Below are 11,763 nucleotides of genomic sequence, written 5' to 3' on the forward strand. Positions count from 1 at the left end.
AATCGAATGTATTGTCCACCAGTTCACTTTACTCACCTACGGTGCAGAAACTTTGAGGCTCACTAACAGGGTTCGACTTAAATTGAGGAAGACTCAGTGGGCAACGGCACGGAAGGTGATAGGTGTAACCTTTGTTGGGACAGCGCGCAACGTTTCTTTTATGTTCTGTTGTTAGTTATACTTTGAACGTAACGAGTCCGAGCACTGGTCGTCTTGTGCTTGCTTTTATCTTGATTTTCTGAGCCATTTGAACTCATTGTTATTTTCGCTTGCTATCGGGAAAACTAACGTACTCCTTACTCCTAATTAAGAGAAGGTCGGTCCTGTCAATTATGCACTCAGGCTTTGTTTTCATTGTGGTTGAGGTTTTTTGGGCGTACATAAAGTGGACATGCATGACCCAAGACGTCGTCGAATTCAAACTTCTTGAATGGCCCCAGCACGTGGCCCCATTTCCGAAACAAACACCTTTTAAACAGTAGCTCGGAGCAAAAATGTGGAGAAATGCAGAGAATCGTCAATAATGCGTAACCCGCCGCGATTGCTCAGCGGCGAAGGGGTCGTGCTGCTTAGCCTGAGGAAGCGGATGAGTTCCGTGTCGGAGAAGCTGTCTTTCTGATAGACGCGAAGAGCGAAAACACTGGTGTGTCTAGATTTTAGTGCATGTTAAATATCCCCTGTATATGGTATAAAACTATTACGGAGATCTCAACTATGGCACGAAGTTTAGCCCAGGTGTAGTTTGGGCGTGTTAAACACCACAATCAATCAATCAATCAATCAATCAATCAATCAATCAATCAATCAATCAATCAATCAATCAATCAATCAATCAATCAATCAATCAATCAATCAATCATTAAATCAATCAATCAAATAGGCGTAGCCGTTCTTACTCAGCTTCTGCATTCTGTTTTGTTTAGAAACACATTTGGTCATCGGTAACCAAATACGTTGTATCACTCTAATATTTTAAGGTTGTTTTTATTTCTTCTCACCAGTGACATACATACATACTGTTATAGCGATTGTATCAACTTCGCCAATACATTTTTCTGCAGATGCAGGGTTTTTACACTTCCCTTCTGCGAACTATCTGCTTTTATGCTACAACGACGATTGTGTTAACTCCACCAAGTACGCATTTTTTTCAAAAATGCAGAGTTCTGCACGCATTTTTGGTTTTCGTGATTTTTTAATCCTGTTTCTGTCATTGGTTTCTACTTTTTTGTCTGTTTCTCGCGTTGGCGGGGTATATGAGGCCAATTTTTTTTACTTCTTGCTTATTCTTTTAATTTTAGTATTAACAGCAGAGTTGTTTAGACGGAGCTTAGCGTGTCCATCGCACCAAAAAACCTCGAAGTTCACGAAAAAAAGTTGTCAGAGAGGTTCTGGGAATACAACCCCAGACGTTCACGCTTTGAAACAGCCTAACCACTGTGCACCAGGGGTACGGGGTAAGCAGCGGCAAGGAACAAAAATGGCTGTGGCTTTGCTCAGCTAACCTTGGATATGCAAAGCAAAAAGCTTGGCTTAGTCTGGTTGTGTCTTGGTTTCGCCTGGTTAACCTTCGACGTGGCTATATTGCCGACCATGTCTTCAAGCCTTTGGTTCCGCGAAGCGTTCACTGGAGCTCGGGCGAACGCGGCATTCATTCACGGCGAACGCACCGTCGCCGGGCGCGAGAAGTACCCCGTTATCCGAGACGACCCAGCGCCGCCTGCATGGAAGGCTGCGCGGGGTGGTCGGCTGCCTCGGCCGCAGTAGGGTGCCTTGATGCCTGCGCGCTCCGCTGAGGGTGAGGACAGCCGCGTCGTCTGCTACGACGGCCGCCATTACGCCTCCCACCGTAGCGGGGCAGCATGCGAAGCGCACTACCGTTTGCGGTGCTCGCGTATGGTCGGAAAGAAGTACACGTTCACAAGCTTTTTTTTAATGAAACTTTGACACCTCTTAGTGCCGTTGTTGCCTAAACGTTAAATGGAACAAAGCACGTCATATAAGCTGGCGGTCTGTGCTTGTGCAATGCGCCAGAGGCTCACATAGACTTCGTTATTTTAAAAACGAATTTTATTTCTTGGGATGGAAACAACAGATTTTCGACAAGTGCCTCTTTTCTTGGGGCAGTCTGAATTTCAAATGCACTAAGAACCGTTTAAAGCATTCATATGCATGTCGGCAGCAGCCTATGTATCTCAACAAAAATTTCGCTGTTGCGAAGCTATCTAAGTGTGGCTGGGGGGGGCATATTTTGCTGTTTACAAGCAAGTTACTAATTTGTTATGAACGGCTTCATACGTATTGTGCTCTGAAATAAGTCCCCATGCCCAGAGATGAGGTGCCGAGGCGTAGTACGGTGCAATTATCCTGTTAAGAAGAAATGAGAGCTACATTATTAAAGCGAAGGTTTTTACGTCTTACTGATGGCGTATATCGCGTGAAAAACGCCCTGCAGGAAAGTCAATTTTCTCTGACGACGTAAATGACCGTTTGTGATGTGTAAGAAAAAAAAACGCTTACAGCAATCAAAATCGAACTTGGGTTCCTCGTGTTCTTAACCCGACGCTTATCAGAGAGCACTATTCCGACACTCTCGAAGATTGGATTTGGAAAGGGGTGCATAAACGTCCAAAATGAGAAAACTCGTGTACTCCTCCGTAGAACGACGACGATGGTCGAACATGAATCTTTCTTTGTGTGAAATGAAATGGCGAAGGGTCAAACTCAAAACCGCTGCGATAAAAAGTGCCAACTGCCTGGAGTCACTCAAAGCTCAGCGACTCAAAGTCCCACCCGGCTGCGAGTTAAAGGTCAAACTCAGATAACCATGAAATCCCACACCAGAAAACTTCGCGTTAAACCATTGTCGTCGTTAGATGGAGGGGCGCATGAACTTTTATTACTACGCTTGCTGAAAGGAATGGAATTTTGATATATATATATATATATATATATATATATATATATATATATATATATATATATATATATATATATATATGTGTATATATATGTCGTTCACTATTATCTGACATTCGGTACCACCTTCCCCTGCTTCACCATTTCCTGCACTTGCAGGCAGCATAGCTGAGAGTAACATGCTTTACCAGTCTACCTTTATGAAACGACACCCACGATTCCAGTGAACAGGCCATTTATTTGTGCGCCTCAATGCTGAGCTGTCCCACTACAAAAAATAGGGAAAATGAAAATCAAAGGCAGATACAAGGCAAACCAAATGCAGTACCAAATGTTTAAAAATAAAAAAAATGCACAAGTCAAAAGCGTGCCCACTTGAGCCGAAACCTTTTAAGCATACAGCTTATCTTAGCGTGTCCATTTCTTATGCAAGGTTGACGCCGGCACAAGTTTTACTTCCATGCCCATTGGAACTCCCGACTGGAACCTGCTGAAGGTGGATGCGCAGCCTGATTCTTGCGTACCTCTCAATGAGCAGTCGGTATATGCCGTCCTCGTGCTCAGCGCATACAGACAAGCTGTGGCGGCGTACCTTGCTTAGGTATGCAGTAAGTGAATGAAGCGGCGAATTCATCGTGACTATTTTGTCCGCGCACCGAGAGTTGATGGCTGTGAAGTGCTCCTCGTAGTCGATCAAGGCTTTCATTGCTCCCTTGCTGGGGTAGATGAGGTTGCCTCCGTCCGAAACATACTCTTTCAGCGCCGTTAGCGAAGCATGGTCGCCGTTGGCAGTTCCAAGGAGAGCATCTTTGCATTTTACGCACTTCACAGATTTCAAAATTCCCTTCAAAATAAATCCTCCAAGGTAAAAGAGAATACTGCATTCTGTGGACGACAATCCTTCAATAAACAAAATCTCCGAATCGTCAATTTATTGAGCTTCCTTCTCGACGCAGGTTTCCTTCCCCTGTGGTAGCAGGTCCACCAGGTACTCCCTGTGTCAAGCTCGTATCTCGTCGTCCTCGGTGTATGCAAAAATTGGCTTACGCTCACAAGTCTCAGAGCGCACTTGAGATCGTAGGCACTGGGAACCAGCCTCATAAGCCGCACCACAGAAAAGAGGTTCTCTAAGCAGTCCTGCAGGAGCCTGCTCGCAAGAAAAAACTCATAGCCTTCGTCTCCTAAAAGAACATCTTGGAGGCGAAGTACAACTGTAGTTGAGATGAGCATGCCTGCTTGCGACGGTTTCCAATGGGATGTGGCGACCATTTTCATAGTTCTGATCACTTCCATTGCTGTGCGCAATGTATCTAGGGCTTCGGAGTACTTAGCCCTACTTCTCCGACTTAGGGCCATTGTTGGATGCCGCGAAGACATCAGTGCATACCATTTTGAAATCAGCTCCATGAACCAAGCTGTTGTTTCTGCTTCCTGTTTAAGTACCCCTGCCTTTATAAGGAATCGGATAGCTGGGGGAGCATCCCGAAAAAGTTGTACGGCGACACCAACCTTCATTTTAGTGAAGTGGCCTGTGCTGGTGTGCATTTCAGATAAGTTTGGGGCTACCTTCAGTTCTCTTTTAGAATCTTCTTCGAGCACAGCCTGAACATATTCCAAGTTGACCTGTGAAGAAGGCAGGCCATGTTTGGCGACTGTGGCCTCACTCAACGTGAAAACTTCTGAGCTCAAGAGCTGGCCTCTCAGGTTCTTCAAGACGTGAGCCGGATCAGCAATGAAAAAAAGTTCCTTCTCGTCCATGCACGGATGAGGTATGGAACACACCGTGCAAGAATCTCTGTGACTGGAAAAGGCAAATTCCCTCCACATTGCGCGGTTTGCCGAGCCCATGTCACATGTGATTGCGCGAACTCTCAGAGATATTTGACTGCACAGCTGTACTAGTTCCAACACATACTTTTTCAGCAAGCCGCCATCGATGTTTCTTCCGGTAAATTCATATGCAATCACTTGCTTCCATCTCTGGTTAAGTCCGCCCAGCATAAATACCAGAGCATGAACCGCAGGCTCTTCAGGCTTCGGAGGAAGAGTTATTCCTCCGAGAAGTGCGTCTTCGGCCGGGTCTAGCTCAAACCCCGGCACTATCTCCATTTCATCCAAAAAAAGGACGCAGTCCTTTTCTACATCCTCCATAGTCTCAGCTTTACATTTCATAACGTCTATCACTTCGTGAAGAATGCCTGGGAGAAACTTCAAATTTTGGATCCTCCTTGCGAGCGTTCTTTTGGATGGGAGAGGATATCCCATTTTTCTCAAAGTTTCATATCCGGTTGTTCCACAAGCAAACTTAATTTGAAGGTCTTGCTTGACAGTGTGTGGAGACCAAGAGTTAACCAAGCTGCTGCTCCTTGAGAGAGCGCGTACTTGATCTTCGTTCAGAAATTTCATATTTTGCGAAATATTTGTTGCCTCAGTCTCGAGTTTTTGCACTTTTTTCTTGAGACCATGAATGGTGTTCTTGGCTGTGGCATGATGTTGCTGAAGTTCAGTGTACTTTCTTGTAAGGTCAGCAAGCTTCTTCTTCAGTTCTGCTGATTCTGCAGTAGCATTTGATGTTTCACCAGTCGCTGCATTAACCTCTCTTGAATCCGCATCACTAGTGTTCGCTGACAATTAAACAACGGCGTCGCCGACTTCCATGGCGTCGTGTCCATAACACGATGTTCCTTGCCGTGTAGATTAAGGAACGGCGTGGTTTTCTGGGGTCTCCAGGGTAGCTTCAACTGCAGCTGGAGATTGACGCAGACCCGGAGGAGATTTGTTGGTCTCTTTGCTGGAGGGTGAGGGCACAGTTCTTTCTTTTGGTGGCTTTCGTTCCTTAGGCAGCGCTGCAAGCAGAAATGTATGTATTCATGAACATATTCAAGCAATGCCGATTCATGTCTAGCTTGTTAATACTGGCTTGGTTATTAACGTGAGGAAGACGGTTTTCCTTCCCCCGCCCTTTCTACAAGGGATATGGGAAGGTCTTACAATACCATAATTAAATTGTGCTAAAAGTTTCTTCCCACAATAAATGCCTCTAATTCAAATTGGAGCTTCATATGCCAGAGCTACATGTGTGCGGCCACCTCGAAAAGCAGCCACCTCGGCCGCCCAAGTAGTTTAAAAATGCATCGTGGTCTCATATACATGACGGTTTCTGTTTTCCCCCTCTGTATATAAAATAGCCACTGCACCTAGATTCTAGCAGTACACGACCGTGTGCTCAGTAGCAGAAAACTCTTCTGCGGCGGGTCATGCCTGTAAACACTGAGATCCAGACGTATATACAGTCATGACCAAATGAAATGCAAACAAGAAATATGAACCACAACACTCAAATAGTGTGATTTCTTTACATGCAAGTCAAAATGATGTGTGGTGTAATCACAAAAACAAAGTTGGGAAATGTAGCTTTCCAAATGCACTAATATCGTGCCATTGTTTGACCTTCTAATATTAGAAATATTTTTCAATTTTGCGTGGTCTGGTTCACATTTTTGTGTTCGCATTTGCTTTGTCCATCACTCTGTCCACAATTTATGCATTAATGTGGACGCCGCATATGAGGACCTATTTGGTGTTAAGCTTCGTAGAAGTCGCAGGTACATAAAGTACCTGCAATCGGTGCTGCTTTATGTAATGCAAGAAAAAAGTTCAAACTTACGTTTGAATGTAAACAAAGTTGGGACTGCATTTGGTTTCAACTTCTTCCAGCCATCCGCACGGTGTTGCTCATAGTTGTTCTCTTCAAAGTGAGCCTGCAAATAAAATCAGAATTGGAGATTAACACACTGGCACAAGAAAAACGAACGTCTGTCACTGTCATTGAACAAGATTTCATGTATGCGTGCAGTATGATTCCCAGCAGGAACCAGCAGCAACTTTGACACAAAAAGAAGGAAATAATTGAGCTCACGCGCGCTTTCACATAAGCCGCTTCAGTGAGTGCGATCATGGACCCAGCCTGCTGTTATAATAACGCTTTCAATTTTCGCACTGAAAATCTGTAAAGAATCCTGAATTCGCGCGAATAAAATATTAGTCTATTGTGCGGACGAAGTACCAGGTCTGATTTTATAGTGGGCGTTACAGATTTCGTTCTATCAAAAGCTTTGTACCCAAGCCTCCAATTTCCCCATGGGGTCGAATTTATTTGTCAGGTAAAAATGACACAACACTCCGTAACAGCGCTTGTTTTGTTTGTCACTGAAAAGTTCCTGATTCCCAAGTGTACAGACGACGATACGCACGAGGCGGGCAGGAGTCCGGCCTCGTAATATTACGAACGTTTCGCAGGAACAGCATGTTTGTGTTCAAACAGTGCGATTTCGGAAGTGGCGTTCAAATTTCGACCGATTAATGCGAACGCGAGCACGAATAAACACGGGCAGGCGCCTCGTAAGCGTTGTGAAATACCTAAACCCCCACCCGAGCCTATGTTAATTCCCTGCGAGGTCATATGCGCGCATTTCACCTTCGATTTCCTCTTATGTGAATTCTATGCCTCCATGAACTGTACGTGAACTCTACGTGCCGTACTCTTGAAGCTCGACAGCATGCCAGGCGCCGTGAAATTTCCGTACTCGCTCGCCAGCACGCGGCCCGAACAATCTCCCCGTTTCTTGCCCTTGCATATAATTTTCTCCCCCCTCCACTTTCTAAATTCTCATCTGTTTAACTACATCTCCTGCGTCCCCATCTCTTGCATACTTTTCTTCCACCTCAACTCGCCAGCACCCGGTCGACGCGTACGCTGTCGGGGCGAGTTGGCGAGCGAGTACGGCAATTTCACGACGTCTGTCTTCGGGACGCGAAGCGGACGGTCACGACAGCGGCAGCCGATCTCGCGAGCACAATCGCTGCGAAGCGCAGTGCACAACAGCCTCGGGTAGGGGGGAGATTTCACAACGCTGCTGCCAAGGCAAAACTTTTCCGTGCAAGGACACTGAAACTAGTCGCAATTCTTTTGAATGTAGTAGCACGAGGCCCTTGAACCAGCATGAAATGTTATCGACACGGGGGCTTCCGAATTCTATATACTACACGGCCTCCTACTTGACGCATTTTCTTAAAGCGCGGTTGTTTCACGAGCACGCCGCACAGTACCCTGCACGACATTTCCTGCGTTTACATTGCGCAGCTAAATAAAAACAACGGCGCCCTAAATAATTCTGACCAGTCAGATTACGACGCACTCAAAAAAAAAAAACATGTTTACTTACGCTGCAAACGTACGACGTATTGGTCGGTTGCCACTTGTCTCGTTTGATTTTAACAGTCCAAAGAAGCCTTCTTTTTGGGTCTTTCGGAAACCGGTACAACTTCCATCCGTTTCTCGAATGATTCGTGCACTGCGGCACGCAGCAGCCGGGCATGGTGATGCGGAGATGGGTGCATAAAACTGGAAGAAAACGAACACTGCCCAACAACACCACACACGCCAAGCACGAACTACCGGCCGGAGGCGTCAAAATGGCGGTCGCGCTGGTGCCGAAGCCGAGGCGGCGGCATCTGCCCTTACAAAAGCTGACACCACTCTAAGGCCGCAGCGGTGGTGGCGACCGCTACTCGTTCTGCGCGGAACAATGCGCTGCGCCGACAGCGGGCCCGCCGAATCACGGGATGCGCTTCGAGGGGTGTGTCGCCCGGGGAGGTGTGTCTCCGGCAAAAAGTCACCTTGCGCATCCCCCACGAAATCGCTGGACCGAAGTAGTAAAGCTTGGCTTTAATAACATATCGGCAGCCGATTGGAAAGAAAGAAAAACGCTTCACGGGGCCGCAATCCAACCTCATTCCCTGGCGTTATGAAACCGGCCTCTATCCGCCCGATCTACCAACGCATTCCGGGCGCACATCATTTCCTTTGGGTTCGTAGCGCGCGAGGGATGGTTTTGGACTTGGCCGCGGGCTGTAGCGAGTGCTAACGCGGTCCACTTTAGGAGAGATGCGAAAGCCTGCGGAGAAAACGATCCGGGCGTGCCAGTCATGGAGAACTTTGACAGGCAAGTCCAGAGATAAATGTGGAGTACAACAACCGGGCTTCCAACGAACGGAGAGACACCGCCAGCTCTGCTGTTTTTCCAACCTTGCACCACTAGGGCAAGCTGCGCCATTTTTTTCTAGGTGTTTACTCCTTTCCGTAAATTACCTCCATTTACTTTCATATGACGTAACAATGGGCTAACTCCAATAATTATGCTTTTTCGCTCAAATGCCAGGAGTAACTCTATTACGACTTGTTGGCACTCGGCAAGGAATGCTACGCATCAAAAAATACAGGGAAGCTTTCAATCGCACGCAAGACTTGAATGGCGACGCTGTTGTTCGTGATCACAGAGGGACACGATGTTGAGTTCTATATTTTGGTGATGTTGTGGTTCATGTCGGCGGCATAAAATATCACTAATGTTATGTTCAGGAAGGCCAGAGTAAGCTCGTCGTTTTGGCCGACGTCTTGGTACGCCACTCTGCAAGCAAGCGCCAGAGATAGAGAGATAAAACTTTATTTGGTCATTGACATTCAGGCGGTGCTTGTAGCCGGTGGCATCCTCCCCTCAAGGGCGACTTCCACAGCCCTATCGATTAACCGGACCTGAAGGTGTGTTTAGGAGCAGGTAAGCGCGGCCTCCCAGTGCTACTCAGAGGTGATTAGTGTTAACGGATTTCGTGGGCATGCTCATAGGATGTGAGAAAGGGTGGCGTGATCTCCGCACAGGCGACAGGCCACGGTTGGGTAGGGGCTTGTGTGTATGTGGGTCAGACGAGCTTGGTTTCGGATGGCGTTTGTTTTAAACACTAAATGGGCGCTTTCGTGTTACCGAATTGCTGATCCGCCGGTGGGAAGATCCGGAGGGAGATGTGCGAGTCTGTGTTCATGGCATGAAATGTGACCAGGCGATTCCTCACATATCGCGCCCCACGATAGGGATAGACATTAGGCCCTGCGCGGATCGGAGGCTCGGGCGAGTTAGTGGGCTGTCTCATTTCCCTCGAGGCCGGAGTGCGCGGGTTCCCAGGTCACTAATCGTCTATAGCAGATGCTTGCACGCCAAGCCTCTCCAAGCGCGGCCTCTGCCTTGGACGTGCGAACTATTTGCGGCCGGGCCATGTGGAGTCAATATTCACCTACATCAGCTTCGACATTCAAGTCGCGCCTCTTCTACGGTACAGAGCGCATGCGCATGACGACACGCGGAAGAACGAACGCTATGATGTATCGTTCTCGTTCCGAGCAAGTGTTGCCACGATACGGCGAACACTTGAGTGTTTATGGGTGCAATGTTGGCCACTCTCTCTAAGTGGGTATGTTTGTATGGACGAACATGGGGTGGAAGCACGGGGTGAATGCTGGAGTATTTTTTTGCCAACATTAGCCAATTTCCCTAAGCTGTATGCTTACCTTCGCTAACATGCGCTCGAGGCCCGCATTCGAGAGTGCTGGGCTTTTGCTTTGGTATTTTAACTGCGGACACCATTAACAAACGATTTGCTAAACAGTACCGCTGTTTAAAAAAGGCTGCCGTCCATCAGAAAGTTTCAAAAGTTGGTATGGTTTTTAACGTTGCAGTGAAACTACGATGAATATAGTACTTTTAGGGAACGATCCTTGCAGAATACGGTCAACTATTTCTTCGACTTTTGCCCACACTTTGAACAACCGAAAACAGCCTTGCAATGAGAAAACTTCAACACGAGCGCATTGAAGCCTGACCTTTCAAGCTGATCGATGCGGCCGCCGTCCACATAGCAAGTTTCCCAACGGAGTTAAAAGGCGGCCGAAGTGAACTAAGGACCTAAGTATGATAATTCTTTCATATGGAGATCAGTGTGAGCGACTCAATGACAGACTTTCAAAAAGCGTGTATACGCTTATCAATGCTTCTCTTGAAAGGTTGAATACTAGCGCTAAACCTGGTTCGACAGCTCGAAGACGATTGGAGCTTTTGGTGTCCACGAAGTGTATCTTTAGACTTCTGCCTTTGGACTGCTGGTCATGTTATCAATCCCCACAGGAATGATAGTCAATCAATGAACGGAAAGTACCGATACGTAAAAGCATTTAAACAGGTTTATTTCCCATGTGCTTTAAAGGACATAGGGTTTGTATTACGCGTCGAAATGCGAAACACCAAAGCACTTCTGGAAATGCCATGTTTTTGAAAAGCACGAATGCCGGGACAATGGGCTGCACTGAATTTTATATGTTGTACAATAAATGGCAAACGTTACATTTGGGTATCATACCTGGGGCGCATTCACTCAGAGACCGGTGGTTTGAGTGATGACTTAGGTTCGTTTAAACATTTGCTGGATAAGTAGAAAAAAAGAAATTTATGCCTTTAAAATGGTACTAAGTAATTTCAAAACTCTTGTAATTCCCTCGTTCGCTCCTATGTGAAGCACTGAAAATCAAACCTGTCCTGTATTTTTTTTTGTAATTTCATGTTTCGGTGTCCTAGTTTTTGTTGGTATTTTTGAGTCATCATTCTTGTGGTTATATTGTGGTATCGCTTTGCTCAAATTCATGTCAGCACAATGGAACCGTTGTCCGTTCCCAGAAAATTTCTGCCGCAACGGTATCGGTGAATACTGAAGGCATCTTGGGCAAAAAATAGCTCACCACAGTGCTGCGTTGGCCACTCTGTAAAATGGTGTGGATGACCCTGTGTTAGTAAGACAGTTATTTAAGGATACGAAAACATATTTATTCAAACTGAATTTCCAGGGAATGTGCCTTTTTCAACATACACACCAATCTCTTTCTTTTTGAGAGCACAAGCTGCTGTCGTTGCTAACAGTTAGGAAACGAAGATCTACTCACTAACAGGTGTCTGGATACTC

The 11,763-nt window shown here is 46.4% G+C and overlaps 1 protein-coding gene across 1 annotated transcript; it reads right to left on the reverse strand.

Annotated features, from left to right (window-relative positions):
* Nucleotides 1–5,252: 5,252 nt before the first annotated feature.
* On the reverse strand, nucleotides 5,253–8,433 carry LOC144141967 (peroxynitrite isomerase THAP4-like). The gene is made up of 3 exons (XM_077673401.1): nucleotides 8,145–8,433; nucleotides 6,587–6,680; nucleotides 5,253–5,765 (listed from the first exon to the last, which is right to left on the reverse strand). The coding sequence occupies exons 1-3, from the start codon at nucleotides 8,295–8,297 to the stop codon at nucleotides 5,617–5,619; spliced, it is 396 nt and encodes a 131-aa protein (XP_077529527.1). The 5' UTR covers nucleotides 8,298–8,433; the 3' UTR covers nucleotides 5,253–5,616.
* Nucleotides 8,434–11,763: the final 3,330 nt, after the last annotated feature.

Source organism: Haemaphysalis longicornis, unplaced genomic scaffold (genome assembly GCF_048455015.1).
Source record: "Haemaphysalis longicornis isolate Haplotype H1 unplaced genomic scaffold, Haemaphysalis longicornis Haplotype H1 scaffold_6, whole genome shotgun sequence".
Lineage (NCBI taxonomy): Eukaryota > Metazoa > Arthropoda > Arachnida > Ixodida > Ixodidae > Haemaphysalis > Haemaphysalis longicornis.

Coding starts and splice junctions, on each gene's coding strand:
- LOC144141967 (XM_077673401.1), bottom strand. CDS start 8,297: ATGCCCGGCTGCTGCGTGCCGCAGTGCACGAATCATTCGAGAAACGGA. Junction 6,681..8,144: donor ATACGTCGTACGTTTGCAGC/GTAAGTAAACAT, acceptor TTTTATTTGCAG/GCTCACTTTGAAGAGAACAA. Junction 5,766..6,586: donor AACTTTGTTTACATTCAAAC/GTAAGTTTGAAC, acceptor TTCTGCTTGCAG/CGCTGCCTAAGGAACGAAAG.